Here is a 20,113-nt window from a genome sequence, read left to right on the forward strand (position 1 = left end):
GTCCCCCCCGCCGGTCACCAGTGGGGGATGTGGGGTAGGGTCATCAGATCCAGGTTGAACTCCTGGAGATGTGGGGATGGAGCCTGGGGAGGACAGAGACCTCAATGGGGTACAGTTCCATAGAGTCCATCCTCCAAAGCATCCATTTTCTGCAGGGGAGCTAATCTCTGGAGTCTGGAGATGAGCTGTAATTCCAGGGGATCCCCAGGTCCCACCTGGAGCCTGGCATCCCTATAAATAATGCAGGTGTCCCCAACTTTTTTGAATCTGCAAACACTTTTTGAATTCTGACATAGTGTGGTGGGCACAGCCACAAAATGGCTGCTACAAATGGTTGCTGCAAGAGGCAGGGCCAGCCACAAAATGGCTGCTGGAGCTTAGCTTCAGTCCTTTTTTAAAAAAAATCTGTATGGCCAATCGGATCTCCAATGATCACTCGAAAGCCTTGCTGGGTAAAAGCCCCATTTTCTCAAAACTTTTGGCTGGTGCCAAGAAAGCTCTCGGCAGGCACAACGTTGGGGACCTCTGACCTAATGTCATTCCTGAGGACCTGGTGCTCATGCTTTCTTGAGGTCTGGTTCTGGATATTTTGGTAAATGCCAAAATCTCAGTGAATGATGCAGCTCCCAGTAATTCTTTTTCTTTAGATATTCATATCTTGCTTTTTTCTCACAATGGGAACCCCACTCCACTTTATCCTTACATCAGCAACCATGTTAAGATAGTAACCCTGTTAAGACTGATTCTCAAGGTCAACCAGTGACAATGAGCTTCCACAGGAGAGTGGAAATTTGAACAAGCATCTCCCAGATCCCAGTCCAACAATAAGACTAGACTTCCAAGCAGGAAGCAGACAGATCTATTCAGAAGCACATTTCCTGATAAGCAAGTACCCAAATAGGGTTTTTTAAAAGCAGTAACACACATATTATATTAAACATCTACAATTGACATTTACTGGTAGGGTTTTTTTAGGAGGCTACTGGGAAATGTCGAAAAACTGAGATCTGCTGGTAAATCTCATGAGCAACTTGATTGCCTTTGTTAAATGAGTTATTTACCAATAGCACAGGCTGTCATATTTAATAGAAGATATCAATCACTTCCTGTCCAGCAGCAATAACATATGCTCAACCCTCAAGTCAGCATATGCAAAACAGCAGTTCGTTCCTTCCACACCCTTCCCTGAAGGTTAGTTCTCACAACCAGGAGATGAAATGGTAAAACTTGTACTGCTTCTGTTACATAATTAAATGTTTCCCATATTAAAAAAACAACAATATACATCTCCTCCCCCTGGGAGCCTAAAAGTACATAAATACGAAAAAAACTAAAAATAGTGTCTCAGGAAGAAGGTAGGCTCCGGCTCTGACATCTAGTTTACTATCTGCAGGAGGGGGGGGCACTCAGTCCCAGGAGATTGTTGGAAAGCCCTTGAAAGGCTTCCTTGCCGATGCCAAATAGATCTAGGTTTGGCAGTGTCTGGATGGGAGACCTCTGGGGAACCCTGTGGTCATGACATCTGGTCATGACATCTGCATACACTTTTCTTATCGCAATTCAAACTGACTTTGGCAAATGGGCTCCTCCCGATAACACAAGATTAACTGGAAACATACATAATTTATCACAAAGTGGCAAGAAACATGGATAGGTATACCCAATGTGGAGAAGATGTAACCCAGGTTAGAAGGATCTTGGTAGGAGCTATAGTGGATTATAACTGAATACAATCTCAGCAGTTTATGCAGAGTGTGGGAGGTGAATGCCATTTGGGGCTGCATCTGTTGTTGCACTGGGTGTGCTGGGCATAGGAAGTAATAGCACTGTTCAGTCAAAAACCAAGCCAAACCAAACCAAACCCAAGGAAGCCTCCCTAAGAAGTTGTAGAATCTTCTTTTCTGCTGTTTTTTTTTTTTATAAACACACTGTAACTGAAGGGACAGTATGTGCAATTACTAGGAGTGTCACAAGGGTTGAAACCAAGCCCAGCTGATGTGTACGAGGTAGCCAGAGAACCAGAGCTTCTTAAAAATGGAAATTTCTGGGCAATCTAGGAAAGGAAATAATATTTTACAGGAGAATGTTAATTCTCACAGAAACTGAAGTAATATTTTGAAAGAGGATAAATTTGTTTTATTTATTTATTTAAATATTTGTACCCTGCTTTTCTCCTGAATGGGGATACAAGACAGCTCATAATCCTCAAAACCACCACCTTGGGAGGTCGGGTAGGCTGAGAGAGAGTGACTGGCCCAAGATCACCCAGTTCCTACTGCAACCCTCTAACCACTATGCTACACTGGCACATTAACTGGAACAAATACAATGGGGAAGTGGGGAAAGAAAAGGACACTTGTCTCCTTCCCTTCATGGGCAGAAAGCAAAATAGGAGCTGCAGAGTCAATGGAACTTATAGAAAAGGGAAGCAGAAATGAGCCATAAATCAGCAATGCTCACATGTGGGCTTTTTGGAGCAGACCTTGCCTGTCCTTAACCAGTAATATGGATGTGGGCTTTTTGGAGCAGACCTTGCCTGTCCTTAACCAGTAATATGGATGAGGACCAGATCAGGCTGAAACATCATGAAGTGGTGCTGGAATGGGCTGAAGCTTTTCACTCTGGGCACTGAAGACAATTCTCCCACTACTTACACTATCAAATCAGCACTGATGCAAACTCTTGGTAGGTGATGCCACTTCTAATAACTATAAATTTAGCTCCCATCATTACGTCAGCCCTTCCCAGAGCTGCTGCTTCTTTTGTTGATGGTTTGCATTTGACAGGAGCAACATATTAATTGGCAAAGTCTGCCTAGGACTGTGCACCCACTTAAGTGCTCTAACTTTGGTGATTAATGAATGAAAGGCTTGTTTATTTAGTAATAAAGAAAGCAGGAAGTTTACCAATAACACACCTTACCAAAGCCCCAATATAAATTGTAAAGTAACAGCTCTCTTAGCAACCACGGGCAAAATGGTTCATGCTCCTCCTCACTCTCATTAAAGGCTGTTTCCATGTAACTCAAAGATGGCTGTGTGCGCAGGCACAGAGTTTAAGCACACACTGTGTAATTCTAGCTATGCTCTGAAGTACAGCTGTGGAGAGAGGAGGGGGGAATGCATAATTCTCGTCTTCCAAAACTCTCTTCAGAGAGGAAATGAGCCCAGATGAGAGAATCCATCAAGGATGTGTACAAACTTTTAAAAATGTCACTCTCTGTATCTATGGTTGTTTTCTCTTTTGCAGCACTGTTGCCTTCGGTATCTGTATGCAAACAGGAGCTTCCTTCACTATAAATCAGCCCCCTCCTCGTACCCAGAGCATCTCATGATGTCACAGCCAACCCGAGATGTTGCTAAATGACCGACTGGAGCTTCCAGATGTTTGTGGGGAAGAAAAGCTTCTGTTTACATACTGACAAAGAGGGAGCAACAGGAGATTATTGTTAACTGGAACATATTTCAATGTGTTCAGTCTGAAGACTGGCTCATATTTATAATTGTGGGCCAGAAGCATGACACTGTGCCAGCTCCCTAATTAGCAATAAGATGACGATTGTTTTCATTGAGGCTGTGGAAGTCACAAATCCTTAGAGGAACAAGAGGTGCCTCCTAGCATCTCAGCAGGCAAAGTTTGCTGGAAAGATTTCTCCCTTCTAGGCAGTGGCTGCAGCTAAAACACATGTAAAACAAATGCACCTCCTTTCTACTTCTCCTCCCTGGCAGTGACAGCTGGGAAAGAGGATTTCTTTATTGATCTTCCAAAGGTATTTATTTATATTTATTTGATTTCATTTATAGCCCTCCTTTATCCCTTGTGTGGATCCTAAGAGGCTTACATTGTTCTCCTATCCTCCATTTCATCCTCACAACAAGCCCGTGAGGAAGATTAGGCTGAGAAAGTGTAATTGGCCGAAGGTCACCTGGTAAACGCCCAGGGCAGGGTGGGTATTTGAACCTGGGTCTCATGGAGCCACTCTGAGCACTACACCATACTGGATCTCATCCAAGTAGCCTTGCTTATGGCCTGGGAAAATATGCTTCCTTTGCGCTGTCCCTCACAGAGGGTGCATCCACACATCACTGAACATGGTACTATCATTACACTATTGCAACCCTTTGTAACAGATTTCTTGTCCACACAGGATAATCTGGTTTGAGTGACAGCACAAAGAAAGTACAATATCCAGTGACATGTGGATAAAGCCCTCTTAGCCATTCAAGACTAGAGTGGTGTGGACTGTGCTGCCTGTTCTAAAAATCCTTCAGGTATTCTTTTTTTCGAATACATATGTATTAATTTTCTGTGGTTCCAGTGCTGTCTTGTGCTTCTGTTGCAGGATATCACATTTTGAAGCATTCAAAACACAACAGTTTGTACTGGAGAAAATGTGGTGCTCCCCCCAAGGATGGAATGCTTCTATTAATATTGTGCTTACCATGCAAGAGAGAGGGGGGGGGGTGTTCCTTCATGGGCAATCCCATTTTGTGAATGTTCTTTTCAAATTTTATTTTTAAAATTAAAATGATCATTAAACGTTACATGCTGTCACATTAAACTACAACACTATGCCCTGACCTGGATAGCCCAGGGGCAAGCCCAGTCTCATTGGATCTCAGAAGCTAAGCAGGGCCGACCCTGGGAAGAACTTGGATGGGAGACCTCCAAAGAATACCAGGGCCAGTACACAGAGGCAGGCAATAGCAAGCCACCGCTCTGAAACATCCAAGCCCCACTAGGGGTGGCCAGGAGTCAACCATGACTTCCAGGCATGCGCGCGCGCGCGCACACACACACACAAAGTACTCACAATTTTAAAAAAACAACTACAAAACTTCAGTGGTTATTGTACCCTCTTTTACATGATAGTCACAAAACTAACAGTGCACAACAAATTGGTTTGGTGTAGTGGTTAAGTGCGTGGACTCTAATCTGGGAGAACCGGGTTTGATTCCCCACTCCTCCACTTGCACATGGCTGGATGGCCGTAGCTCTGATAAGAGCTGTTCTTGAAAAAGAGCAGTTTCTGTCAAGAGCTCTCTGAGCCCCACCCACCTCACAGGGTGTCTGTTGTGGGGAGTGGAAGGGAAAGGAGTTTGTAAGCCGCTCTGAGACACCTTTGGGTAGTGAAGGGCGGGATATAAATCCAATCTCTTCTTCTTCTTCTTCTATAAATGTTGGTCGTTATCTGCCCCTCCCCCCCAATCAAAAAGGCTCAAGCAGAATCGGAGACATTGTGAAAGGCTGCTTCCACAGTGGGACTTCCACTGCTCCCAGCCTGGTGTCTTAGCATGAAATTAGAGGTGCAGAAAGCAGAGCCTTCTGGAAGGTAGATTCAGCCCTCAGTGCTGATCTTTTGATTCTCTTTGGGCAATGCTGCACTGGCTTTTCCCTCTGCTGTTTTACGAAATCCACATTGGAACAGGAATTCCCCTCTGCATTGCATGCTGCTTTCACTTTCTTTGATCATCGGGTTTTATGGTACCTTTTGCATAGATTTATGGCCATTTAGGGGTGACCTTGCAGTCAGTATGGCATTGCCCCAAGGTATTTGAATGTGGTTTTGAGCTGCACCTTTTCCTTCCAGTTGAGAAAATGTGGAACAAATGCTAGATGCAGAATCACCCTTTGTCTGCTTCCACGTGTTGACAATTTCCCATTGTGGACTTATTGCTGGTATGAATACAGAGCATTCACATAGGGAGTTTTCCATTCTTTCCTTCCTATACCCTCATGCCTCCCACTGTATAGCTGGAGGACTTTTAAAAAGAATAGGTAGTAGGTATATTGCTATAGTATTGTGACTCTACACTGATATACCTGCTACCAGCTTTTAAAAAGCCAGCTAAAAGCCTACCCGTGGCAGAAGGAAATGGATGCAATGGGGGCAGGAAGAGAAAATGATGTTGGATGTAAGTGGGGAAGGGTTTGATTCTCCACTTCTCCACACAAAGGCTGCTGGGAGACCTTGGACTGGTCACAGTTCTCTCATAATTCTCTCAGCCCCACCTACCTCACAAGGTGACTACTATGGGGAGAGGAGGGGAAGACGATTGTAAGTTGCTTTGAGACTCCTTAGGGTAGAGAAAAGCGAGGTATAAAAACCAACTCTTCTTCTTCTGGGTAGTGGCAGTAACAGCTCCATGCTGCTTTTACATGGGTGCTGCATAGAGTCACCACCACCACCACCAAGAGGAACCATCTCAAGCAGCTTCCAAGGGGCAGACAAAGGATCAGCTCTGAAAACAGTATTTCAAAGAAATAAAAAACAGCAAGCAAGTTACTTCTATTGGCCATTACTCACAGCATCTGGAAAACAATGGACCACAGTCAATGCTGAAAGCTCCTCTTGATGTCAGACAAATGCCAACGCAGCATAGGAGCTGTGGTTCAGAGACAGCTGGAAACTCACCTCAATCTCTACATAGTCATGGAGCTTTTTGCATGTGGCAGCAAAGGTTTCAGTAGTACCGAATTCAAAATACCACAGTTTATTCTTCATTCTGACAGAGAGAACATAGAGAAGGGGACATCAGAGAGGGAGATATTAATGAGAATGGGGGGGGGCACATGCTGTCCAACCTACTAATTGCTGAACTTGGTTTCTATTGCAAAAGATATGCAGCATTAATATGTAGAGAAGTGCCACTGGAAACAGCTAGGACAGACCATCTTTCTCCTCCCAGAAAACAGGACTCTTCTGCGATCAAACTAATCTGGCTGTATCATAAAACATACACAGGCAGTCTGCAATGCATGAGTTGGGAAAAGATTCAAGTATAATGAACAGAGGCAGCCAGTTCTGAAACATTAACAGAGGACCAAAGCTCCATGTGCATCAAATGAAGTTAGAGGGCTTATTAAGACAATTGGTGAAAGGACACTTTCATATCATTCTTGCCTGGTACCTCCAAAAATCCCACTTCAAACACAAGAACATGATATCCAATCCAGGTATAAGAGATGGCAGGGAGGAGACTTGCTGTGGAGGGATAGCCATACTGTTGTTGCTCTCCCCTTTAAATGTTTCTATATGCAGTAGATGCTGGACAGGCTGAGCACATAGCATCCAAACAGTGAAATAAAATTAATGTAAACAACTCATGTAATAGTAGGGCATTGCTGCAGGTGGGAAACTTGCTAGTGGCTGCCATTTTTTTTAAAAAAAGGAAAGAAGATTTCTACCACGTTGAAGTGGTATATTGAAGAATATGTCTCAGCTCCTAAAGGATTTAAAACAAAAACCTTGAAAAAGTTACACAGGCCCCTGCCACACGGCAGGGAAAACACAGGGGAAAGTGCGGCTTTTAAAAGCCGCACCAAAGTTGAGACACCGCGGCGGGATCCCACGGATCCCCTGAGCCACGGCGCGTCGCTCCCCGGCACGATCAGATGCCAGGGAGGAAGAGTCAGATGGGAGGGGGGAGGATGCCGAACTGCGCATGCGCGAGAATGCGCAGTTTGGATGGGGGCCGGGATGCGCCGGCGCAAGGACGCGCCGGCGATCTCACAGCCCAGATTGAAGCGCTCTACACCAAAGAACCACCTAGGTAGGTGGTTCTTTTTAGTGCGGGTTTTCGGACGGGAGGGACGGATCGGGGACGGGCAGGCAACGATTCCCAGATGTTGCTGTGGGATCGCGCCCGTTTGCTCCGCCCCCGATCCGTCCCGCTCCCGGCCCAAAACCCCTAGTGTGGACAGGGCCACAGAAGCCTGGGTACTGGGCAGAAAAAAGTGTCACCCCTCACCATTCACAGCCAGCTACATTTCACTGGGTAACCAAGATTGTGGTGGGTATCCTATCTGTGGGAAGAGTAACGTATTTCTAGGAGCAAAATATAGCATACCTAGAACAAGGAAAATATGTTATTTTGAGCAAAAGGAGAAGAAACAATGACGGCTGAATTACATGCAACAAATTGGTCATAACAGCGTACTTAACTGGGCTAATCTTAAAAAATCTTATTTATTTTATTTGCTAAATTTTTACCCAATGGGGATTCAAAGTGGCTTACATCATTCTTCTGTCCTTAGTTGTATCATTAATTATTTGGAAGGCTCCAAGGAAGATGGCTGCTCTCTAATCAAAGTTCGAGTTTAGTGGCACCTTTAAGACCAACAAAGTTTTATTCAAGGTATAAGCTTTCGTGTGCATGTACACTTCTTCAGATACAATGAACTGGAAATTACCAGTCCATACATACAGGTAGAGGGTAAGCAGCAAATTAGCATACAGCATAATGAAGATGTTTAACAGATTCAAGGACCAAACAGGAATAACAAGCTTAGTTTATATGGTTACCATTTGTTCTTTGCAAGAAAACAGCTACTTTGAAGTCACCCATTAAATGTCCTGGAAGGCTGAAGTATTCTCCAACAGGTTTCTCAGTCTTGTGATTCTTGATGTCAGATTTGGGTCCATTTATCCTTTGGCATAGGGTTTGACCTGTTTACCCTATGTAGAGAACCAAAGGGCATTGTTGGCATTTAAAGGCATATACAGTGTTGGAAGATGAGCAAGTGAATAAGCCTGAGGTGGTGTAGTTGATGTTGTCAGGTCCAGTGATTGTGTTGTCTGGGTGTATGTGGCATGTGGCTCAAAAATGATGGTCACAGTCACAGAACAGACCGAAAAAAGAAGAAACTGTGAGGTAACTGCGCTAGAGAATATTTAAATAATGATCACAAAATTTATACAAAAATGTGTACCAAAAATCTACATATATAAATGCACAAAGGCAGTTGAAAATGGTGTAATTGACGATGATCTCCGGAATGTTCTATCGTTTCGATACTATTCTTCTTCCGAATGTGGATGAAAGCCTTAATAAATCATATGCAATAACAATATTATGTGAAGAATCTCTGGTACATGTACATACAAAAATTCAATAAAAAGATTTTTTCAAGCATTCCGAAGATCATCGTCAATTACACCATTTTCAACTGCCTTCGTGCATTTATATATGTAGATTTTTTGTACACATTTTGGTATAAATTTTGTGATCGTTATTTAAATATTCTCTAGCGCAGTTACCTCACAGTTTCTTCTTTTTTCGGTCTGGGTGTATGTGGCACCAAAGTTGGCATCTGGGTTTACTGCAAGCTCTGGTACCAATGTCTATATTCAAACAAGATGTTGTATTACTGTGGGTGAGGAGTTGTTTGAATGGGTGGCCTCAAAGTTGCTGTTTTATTGCAAAGGAACTTCAGGAACAGACTAGAAAGGGAAATTGCTGAGTTACAAGTTATTACAGCACTCAAAACAATGGAAAACAATGCAGTTTCTTATCTCACTACATATGCTAACCTCATTCAATCCTTACACACACACACACACAAACACACACACATATATATATCCTCTTTATTTTATTTCTTATTGGGAACAGTAGATTAGAATAGTAGATTGTAATGTAATGAATAATAGAATGTAATGTAATTTGGAATGGTAGACTGGAATGTATTTCTCTGGCCTGGGGAACAGGGGAAATACTCTACACAGCCAATCACCCCACTTCAAAGAAGAAGATGCAGTAAGGTCGCCTCCAAGCTTGAGAGGAGACAGATGGAGCGTAACAACAGGGTCTCAGTTAATTATTCTCAACATTCCACAATTAAGGATATATCTGCCCATCAATCTCCAATTTTGACATATTTATTTCCTTTACTATGTTTTCCCCTGGAATTAAACCCAAACAAATGGTAACCATATTGGCTAAGCTTGTTATTCCTGTTTGGTCCTTCCATCTATTAACCATCTTCATTATGCTCTATGCTAATTTACTGCTCACCCTTTACCTATATGTCTGGACCGGTAACTTCCATTTCATTGTATCTGAAGATGTATGTGTGTGCACATGAAAGGTTATACCTTGAATAAAACTTTGTTGGTCTTAAAAGGGCCACTGGACCCAAACTGTGTTCTGCTGCTTCAGACCAACATGGCTACCTACCTGAATCTATGCTCTCTAATCAGTTACTGAGTACCACTAAGGTAGCTGGAGGTAGGTGCCATGTTGGAAGCAACTAGGCTAAATTCATGCTCTGGGCTGAGCTAGAAGCACCACAAAAGGCAGCTGTCCAGATAGCATCTTGATAGCTATGCCAGAAACTCAAACTCAGCATGATCATGCTCACTCAGGCAGAGAACAACTTGGGCTTCCTGCATATTGTTTACAATGCAGCCAATACTTCAAAAGCAATAATGGGTTCACTAGGAGCTTCCATTCACTGGAGGGGTAGAGGAGGGCAGTCATTTTAGCTTCTTAGTTGTCCTCCAAGAGACGGGGGGTGGGGGGACATGGGAACATGAGGTTCTCTCCTGAATTCCAGTCTGCCAGGTCATGCAGCTGAGCTTCCTTGCTCCATACCTCTGGAGTGGCAGCTTTTTCATTTCCTCCTAGAGACAGACAGCAGGTGCAATAGCAGCAGGGAATTGATATTTATATCTCCTTAAGAGCTCTTGGTTTAAGTTGGTGTTTAAGACTCTGGCTTCAATTAGTAAGATGGGTGTTTTTATAAGGACTGTACAAAGTCAAATTCCAAACGCAAAACCAAAATAAAATAAAATAAACAGAGAGAAACCAACATTTAAAAACTTCAAAACATTTAAAAAATGCAAAATCTGCTGCATTTCAAATGTGTGCAAAATATTGTGAGACAGACTTGACAAGAATGATAAAGCCTGGCCCCAGGAGGGGCTTTCCTTCTGCATGGACAGCAGGAAGCCCCCACAGTAAAGAGGAGAGTCCAGACAACATTGGGCCCAATATGGGCACAACGTTTATGGAACCTGTTCCTTCCTTCCCCATCCTTTTCACTGGAATAAAATACAAACCTCATTTTCTCTAGTCTAAAGGGGAAACTGTGGGATGGCTGTGGGTGGAATATCCATCTGGACACTCTAGTTACCGGTCTCCAGGTGGGGCCTGGAATTCTCCTGATATTACAACCGATTTCCAGACTACAAAGCTCAGTTCCCCTTGGAGAAAATGTCACCTTGGATAACCGGCTCTGCAGCATTATATCCCCACTGAGTGAGCTCACTCCCCTCCCCAGGGGGATGGCTGCTCCTGGGGGGCAGCAGCAGGGAAACCTGCCGTGTGGAAGCCTTGTTGCCAGTGTGCTATATCAGCAGCATGCCAGCTATGGGGAAACTGCACAGTGCAGAAAACACTGGCCACAATGAGCTTATATATCTGTTGGGTTTGGCCTCATTTGAACGTCACACCCTCCCCAGAATAGCAGGTGACACCAGAAGCAGAGCAGCCACGCTGGCTGGCCCAGGAGGCAAGTGACGCTCTTGCTGTCTCTCCCATCTCCCATCAGGCTGAGTATTATCTGAACTGGAAATACACGGTTATATAATGTTACGGCAAAGGATGAGATGGTTAGACAGTGTCATTGATGCAACAAACATGAAATTGAGCAAGCTTCAGAGGACAGTGGAAGACAGGAGGGCCTGGCGTGATGTGGTCCATGGGGTCGCGAAGAGTCGGACTCGGCTGTGCGACTGAACAACAACATCTGATGTTAAAGCAGCTGAGAAGGGGCAGGTTACAAAACAAAATGCCTGCAACTATATGCTTTTATGGGTGGCTTGTTGCTTTCGTCTGCCCCTCTAGGAATCAAAGCATCCTGCAGCAGAATGCTTGAGAAGGAAGCAGCCCATGTCAAGCAACTGTGAGGAGGAGGAGGTGGCAACAGCAACACTGACTGTAGCACATAGCAGCACTGCATTTGTACACATGCTACAGTCACATTAAAAATAAAGTTCAAAGTATGTTTGTTGTGCTGTGTATGTCTGTATGCAGCCTTTATTCAATTAAGTACAAGAAATCTTTGCAGAATTTCCTTGTGGATTTAGAAGATGCACACATTTTGTGGGTGAATCACACCTAGCACTTCCCAGTTTTTAAATCAAAATCCCCCTGGTGGAGGGGGACAATTGCAGTTGCAACCGCTGAGGAGGGGAAAAACCTTCTGTTGCCACTGCAAAAGGCTCTGCATTCATAGCAGCTCCTTTACCAGGAGAGAAAACCTGGTCTTGACCAAATCCCAAATGAACCAATTTGGGGCCAAACTAGGTGATATGTTTGACACTAATAAGGCCAGGGTTTCCTACCTGACTTAGTTATACATGCCATTGGGGAACTAATATTCCCAGGTATGTTAGGCCTGATTCAGCTTGAGAGCACGGGTTGAAGAGAGACTTCAGCCTTTCCTCCCATGCTGTTTTTCTAAGCTGAAACAGCTGCAAGGGGCCCTGTCTGTTCTGGTGTGGGGCTCCACATGCTGCAAAATACATGAGTAGCCCTGCAGCAAGGCAAACTGGGCCCCACTGTGGCCACTTTATCTTGGGAAAATGGTGTGAGAAGGAAGGCGAAAGCCCATCTTCCCCTGGTGCTGTTCTCCTGAGCCAAATTGGGCTCCATACACTTTGGAGCATTAGTTCCCTGATGGTATGTATGACTGCCAAACAAATTGTCTAGTCTGGCCTTTAAACACCAATAAATTCTAATTATACATGCTGCAATCCTGCCTTATAAGTATTTTTTTTGAGAAGGGTGACTTTCTAATGAGCTGCAAAGTACCTGGGAGACAGACCGTGCGTCCTTAAAAAAAATGTCAAATGAAGATAGAGGTAGGAGCATCTGAAGTTCAAAATGGTGACTTTGTGGTAAGGTTGGTTTTGATACAGTTTTGTCAGTGTGAATCTCCACTGTGAAGAGTCCAACAATTCACCTGATAATGGAAAAACAGATTTACCCGGATCCAGCTGAATGCTTCAACTCTCTTGGGGACAGAGATCAGTCATACTGCATACATTTCTGATGCTAAGATGATAGCACAGAAACAATGTTGAACCTCATGGGAACAATTTGGCCCTGGAGAAAGGGCCTAAAATCACTAATGCTAAACTCAATAAAGACAGGAGCACAGTGGCTCCATGTCCTTGCTAGATAATTACGTTCTCATACACAGAATGGGAGAACAATCAATGCTACCATGCTTGCAATGGCTCACTGATTAAATATGAGTCAGCAGAGTAGCGCTACAGCAAGAAGAGAAAAATGGCAGTGAGGGACGGGTTAACAGACTGGTGTAAAACAAGGCTATTACTTCCCCGTTCCTGATTGCTGGGTCGTTTGAGGTATGGGCAGGGTCTGCCTTTTACCCTAGAATCTGGGTTCAGTCTCTTAATCACTACTTCAGCAGCACCGTAACTTTAGCAATGACACTTTGTTTTCAAGTAATGGCTGGGATGGCATTTGCCAAGGATATTTTAAGTATAAAATATAAGCTTGGGTACTGCTGTTTGTTTCTGCTGATGGAAGGGCACTATTGTCACTGGGAAATAGGAACATTTTCGGTTGATTCCCCCTTCTGTTGTAGATGTCCACTTTGCCCCCTGTGCTGTCTGTGAAATTCTCTCAACCCCTAGAAAAGACATTCATCATAACATAGTGGGAGGAGGAAACAAGCAAGTCCCAGTATGCTAGTTCCATTCACAGATGGGATCCAAGCCACCACGTTTAGATACTGCTATGTGAAACAAGGATAATTTTAGAACAGAGAGCAATTGTACTTGGACAATGTATATGTTTACTTGATCTTTAGGACTCATCTTGTCCTAAAGAGAGATATAATAGTTGGCCAAGTTCACTAGAACGCTCTCCTCCAGAGGTCTTGCAGAATTACATGGGATGTATGCAAGAATTGGGATCTGTGACATTCGTATCAGTGTGATTTATAAAGGGGGAATTATAGGGGAAGTGTGTCAATTCCATATCAGTAGGTATACAACCTGTTACATTTAAGGACCCCGAGTTAGTGAACCAGTACAGGACCTTTGCTTTAGATCCCCAAGTGAGGACTTTGGCTGTGGCCCCCATAAGCAAATCAGAGAGAAACAGCTTTACTGCCAGAAGCCAGGGTTGGATGAGAAACCCACCCACGTTCAGTCAAGAATGAAAAGGCAGAGAAGACAGGTTGATTTACTAAATGCAAGCACACACGTCAGGCAGTATTTGTTTTCATCCCCCTATGTGCCTCACCCTGAAACTGCTGGAGCTGCAGTCAGGGATCTGCGAACCCAAAGATTAAAATGCCAAGAAAATATTTGCAGAAAGTTTGCTCAATTCACATTTGATTAACTTTGTTTTACTGCTTTTCAAAAAAATTCTGCAAATCCTGAAATGTTTTAGTCACCATATTTTCCCAGGATGGGCTAGAGAAAGAACCCTGAAAATGGCATGGAAAAGAGAGGGGGGGGAGGTGTCATGGTGTAGCACTGGAAGTTGTGCATGCTGAGAGATGGTTTCCTGACCTTCCAGAAGTTCTGTTCAGTCTTTAGAGGAACTGGCCAAAAGTGTTCAGGGGCTTCTCTGCAATCATTTGCTATTTTCTACAAACACCCACTTTCTTAATGAAATGCCTCTGATAGGAGAGATGGCTCTTCCTGTCAAAATGCCCACAAAGTTCTGACTCTGAGTCTCACAAAGAATCACTCTTGACCTTCCCAGTCTCTCTCACAAAACAAAATCCTTTAACCAAATTCTGAGGAAGCTTCCTCTCCCCTGCACCCTGTCAGGTCCCTGCCTTTCCATATTCTGAGGAAGTTGTAGAGTAGAACAAAAAGGGCTAGAGACTTACTTAAAAATAAAAGCTGGGAATGAGTGCATTTGTGTAGTAAATCATTGCAGTGTTATTACACTAAAACAATTGGTAAATTACCACTTTAAGAAACACACCTGATGTGTGTGTGTGGGGGGGAGGGATGAAAGTCAGAGGTGGCTGTGGCAAGGAAATCTCCATCTGGATGCTCCACTGCTGCTGGTCCATTGCTGTAGCTACATAGAGAATCATCTCCATGTAGAAACAGTCTAAGAGAGCTCATGGTGAAGATATTCTGTTGTCCTACTGTTGCCTCTGGTCAAATAGGTTTTGCAGGTTTTTTAGACAACGCAAAACCTGCTATACTTGTTCACCAGAGCCAAAAGTGGGATGACATATATACCACAGGCAGTAATTTCTTCAAGCTACTTTAATGTCTCTGAAGAAATGAACCTGATGGGTTTCAACACATTTGTGGTTAATCTACCGAACTCATCATCATCACTTGAGATTTGGAAATATGTAGAAGGCACCCAGCACTTGCCATTACATATTTCCTCTGAAATATCCAGACCTCCCCACTGTCACAAATTTATTTATTTTTATTTATGTATTAATTTGATTTTTACCTTGCCCACCCCACCGAGGCAGGCTCAGGGAAGCTTACATAAGAAAACAATACATAAAACAACAATATAAATATCAATATAAAATACATGATAGAGTATTAAAACCATTAACATTACGATGGCAATATGGCTGTGGTAAAGTGCATATAGAGACATACATCCAGTCTCAGCGGGCTCAGGCTGGCAATAAAATTGGCACAGGGCATAGATGATGAAATGCAGCTCCTTACCTAAATGCCTGGCAGAAGAGCTCCATTTTCATGGTCCTGCAGAACTCTGAAAGGTCCCGCAGGGCCCTGATCTTGTCCGGAAGCTCATTCCAGTAAGTTGGAGCTGCCACAGAAAATGTCCTGGTCCTGGTCAATACCAGCCTGGCATTGGCATCCTTAGGACTTGGGGGGACAGAAAATTTTGCAACCCTGACCATAGTGCTCTCTGGGGAACACGTGGGGAAAGGCTAGGGCTGCCAAATCCCCCCGGGGGGCGGAAAATCCCTCACCCCAGAGGCCTGTTCCCAGACGCCGGGGAATCGGGCCCCGAGGGGAACCCCGCCCCAGCGTGCGCATCACAGGGCAGTGACGTCATGACGCCGGGCACGCTGGGGGCGGGGCCACGGCCATACAAGGGAAAACTCTATGGTTTTCCCTTGTATGGTCATGGCCCCGCCCCCAGCGTGCCCAGCGTCATGACGTCATTGCCCTGTGATGCGAATGCAGCGCGCACGCGCTTTGCACGCACATGCACACACCAGGATCCCCCAGGAGTCCCCCACCGGCGAGGTAAGTCACAGTTGGCAACCCTAGGAAAGGCGGTCCCTCAGGTAGGTAGGTCCCTGACCATAAAGTACCTTGAAGTGAATCCGGTATGCTATTGGCAACCAAATAAGATCTAGTGGCTTTCAAACTTTGTATGTTCAAGGAATACATTTCACAGCATCTGCCAAGGGATACCTGAACATCTGCTGTGGAATTCATTCAATTGCACAAGATTCTGGAGCATATTGTAGGCTGCACAGCCAATTCGTGTGAATCACTGTTGCTTTGTATGAACTGAGAATCTACCCTAAAACTTGTCTAACACTGCCCTGTGGCTGCACATTGCAGATAATGGTAGCTCTAGGGGCAAGGTGTCTCTTAGGGAAACCTACCCAATTATGTTCTTCTTACTGAGAACATATGGACAGAGGAAGCTGTCTTATATTGAGGCAGGCCAGTGGTCCATCCAACCCAGTATTACTCTGAGTGGCAGCAGCTTTCCAGGGTCTCAGGCAGGGACTTCCCCTCAGAACTGCTACCATATACCCGCCAAGAATAGAACCTAGAACCTTCTGCATGGAAAGCATGTCATCAGCCACTCAGCTATGAAGATTTCCCCCCACCAACCCCACAGACTGAAAAAACTTGGTTCTAACCATATTTATTTATTTATTTATTTATTTATTTATTTATTTATTATATTTGTATCCCGCCCTCCCCAATGGGCTCAGGGTGGCTCACAAGGGCTAACCTTAATGTCCAGGTCCCTTCCATTCCCAAATTGCTACTGGATCAAAACTGTGTAAGGGTACTCACAGATTTTGTAAAGGAAATCCATGGTTAAGCAGAAGAGGCCACAAATAAGAGGTGAGGAGGCATAACAAGGTGAACACTGAGTAGAGATGTATGTGGCTTTTGGGTGAGGACAGCTTCTATAAGAGGGTCAGGAAACAGGACAGAGACCAAGGATTTTGGGGGGAGAAATGGAAAAGAGAGCAATTGGCAAGAGCCAAGATGTTTTCAGGTGCAGGGGCACAGAACTGGCATTTCAGACACAGAACATCCACAAGGCTGGGGTTTGTTCTTACAGTTCCTTGAACATGTATATACCAAAACCAAACCAAACCATTTTATGTTAATTAATTCACTAGTGAGGATTCTATTTATGTTAATTAATTCACTATGTTAATTAATTCACTAGTGAGGATTCTAACTGCATAGTAACCAAACTAAATTCCACACTATGGAAATCTAGCTCCTGCTTGGAAGAAATTATGTGAAATTACAAATGCTTAAACTTGCAATTGTTGTTTTTTTTAAAAAGATTTGAAAGATGGATGTCTTCAATAAGTGAAATTTTCAGTTACGGACAATGGATAGATAGACAGACAGACAGACAGACGATGGATGGATGGATGGTGAGAAGGAAGAAAAGCCAAGCAGTAGGAAGGGAGGTAGAGATTAGGAAACTAATGGCACCAGGCTATGAAAAGGTGTAGAAAATTTTGCATAGTGGCCAGTGGAAACTCCATTAGCAGTGCAATTCTATGCAGAGTTACTCCAATCTAAGCCCATTGATTTCAGTGAGTTTATACTTTAATAACTACATAGGATCATACTGTAAGAGTCCCTCCATATTTCCAATATTTTAATGCACATGTCAGAGATAAAGACATTTGACTTTTTTTTTAAGTTCAGTCTTAATATTCCAAGGTTCAAGTTTTTAACATATTCCATACTTTGTGCTCTAACAGACAAGAAATAACCCAGTCAGGGACAGAAACTCCTTACTAAAAATGTGTGAGGTAGCTTTACATTTTTTCTACTTATTGCTCTTCCAGGTTCCCATTGGTACGTCCACTCTGCACCATGTCAATGACCTCTTGGCAACTGAAGGACTGCCCAGCAGTTGTAAGAAAAAAGTGGGGACAAATTCATGTGTGATATCACCCCTGGTTTCTCATTCCACTTCAGCAATCTTATCCCTGTGCTACAGTTTACAGGATAAGAGAGATTTTTGCTTTAGAAAGAAATTTGCAGTGTGTTGGGGTAGTCTAAGAAATTTCTAAATTTAAGAATCCTTCAAGTATTTCCCTGAATATCTCCTGCACAGGCCACAAGGGACAATCTCCTGCTATTGCTGCATCACTTAAAAAAGAGAACCATAGGTGCGACATGAGCGAATTTTAACCTGCACCTTGCCTTGACAGCCTGTCCCTACTGGCCCTGAAATTCTGAAATAATGGTGAAACGTGAATGAACAGAATTGAGTTTAAAGCCAAATTCTAGCAGCTTTCCATGTACATTTTAAAACATCAAGGCCTGCAAAATGTAACAGTTATGAACCATGCTACGGTGTATGTCATATTGTTCCAGGGCTGCATCCCATAGGCCTTATATAATTAATTTGCCAACAGCATTTCAGTTGCAATATCTGGTTATGGCATAAAGAAAGGTTTAAGCAAACCTGGCAAGGTATTTTATTTATTTATTTATTCAATTTCTACCCCGCCCTCCCGCCGAAGCAGCTCAGGGCAGCTTACAAACAGTTTAAAACCAACATACAATTTAAAACCAGCGTACATGCACATTCTCAAATAAAGGTAAAAAATGGGTTGGCTTCTGTGGGCAAAACTCACAATATTATGCAACTGGAAGGGTTTTCCACTGCCACCCCACTGCAGTGGCAGAATTCCCTAGACCACAGGTGGCCAATTTCTGTATTCTCCTAGGGGCACTTAAGTATCCAGGCAATGAACTGAAGCCCAGAAGCCTGGATCAGTCAGATAACTAACTATGGACCTATATATGGATGTTTCTCCTTCTCCAACATTTTAACCCAAAGCAGAAATATAAGGAATAGCCATCCCCAAAAAGGTGCAGGGTTGTACAGGAGAGGCAACATTGCACCTTGGTTTATGCAAGCTGGACAGCCTGCATTGCCTGTGCTTTTGTCTCTTCTGTCTGTTATGGAAATGAATGTGGGTTTACCTTCGGGTATATGAAGTAGGTTGCCGTTAACAGCTGCCAAACAGAAATAAACAATTTTTCTTCATCATTTCTTTTCCATGCTGGGAAAGTCACCTGCTGATTCCTTCCTTCATGCAACTCTTAAAGTCACAGAGCCTTTTCCAGGGTATTTATTTAGATCACTTACACCCCACTTTTCTCTCCAATGGGGACCCAAGTGGATTACAACATTCTCCCCTTCTCTATTTGATCCTTACAATAACAACCCTGTGAGGAAGGTTAGGCTGAGAGTGTGTGACTAACCCAACGTCAGACAGCAAGATTCCATGGTGGAGTGGGGATTTGAAACTGGATCTCCCAGATCTTAGTCTGACACTCTAACAACTACACCAGAGTGGCTACTCTAGGCTTACAGGGATCGGACACAATCACACAGTACCCCTGTGCTGATATGCTGGAGAAAGTTTGTGGCCAGAGCTTGAAGTTCTGACAAAATAAATATATCCCAGCGGCTTAGTTTTTAGTAGGACGACAGAATCCACAGACAGGTGGAGGCTCTGCTTATTAACCTGCCTCCATCCTAGAGAAACAGAGCAATGGAGAAGAAAATATCAAAACTAAATGTCCCACTGCCACACGTCTATCCATCCTTCCTTCCCTTGGCTTTCTAAGAAAAAACTTTTCAAGCAATAACCATCCAAGCAAATCAATTCATTCTACTAAAAGTTCATTGAACACCTTCTCTTTAACAGTACAGTGAGATTTAAAGTAGGGAAAAATATTTACCTGCTGTTGAATTTTTCAGGATGTTTTTCCCTCATCATATGGAATCTGTGTGCAATGGATGCATCCTGTAAAGAAAAAGAAACGGTAGGGGGAACAAAATAACCAAGGCTCTCTTCAACATTGGAAACAGCCTTACAAACTGAGCAAGCCTCACCCAACATACAAATTTCAGATTCAGAAGTTGCAAACTTTGCATGTTGCATCCCCTAAAGGGGAGTCCTGAAGCTGCTGGACCTTCATACCTCTTGATCTTAAGGCTGGACCTGATGACAGGACCATGGTGTACATATTTTGTGATATGGTTAGAGATGGAAGATATGGCTCCTTTCCTCCCACGCTCATTTTACTTTG

At 43.6% G+C, this 20,113-nt stretch overlaps 1 protein-coding gene across 1 annotated transcript in view; it reads right to left on the reverse strand.

Annotated features, from left to right (window-relative positions):
* LOC107114957 (diacylglycerol kinase gamma-like) overlaps positions 1-20,113 on the reverse strand; it is a 45,735-nt gene that overhangs the window by 17,793 nt on the left and 7,829 nt on the right. The window contains exons 4-5 of the mRNA XM_015416564.1: positions 19,763-19,827; positions 6,416-6,506 (exon numbers count right to left, since the gene is read on the reverse strand). Of these exons, the coding sequence (XP_015272050.1) occupies positions 6,416-6,506; positions 19,763-19,827 (156 nt within the window). The remainder of the gene's footprint in view (positions 1-6,415; positions 6,507-19,762; positions 19,828-20,113) is intronic.

The sequence above is a fragment of the Gekko japonicus genome, unplaced genomic scaffold, assembly GCF_001447785.1.
Source record: "Gekko japonicus isolate JY-2015 unplaced genomic scaffold, Gekko_japonicus_V1.1 scaffold3477, whole genome shotgun sequence".
Taxonomy (NCBI): Eukaryota; Metazoa; Chordata; class Lepidosauria; order Squamata; family Gekkonidae; genus Gekko; species Gekko japonicus.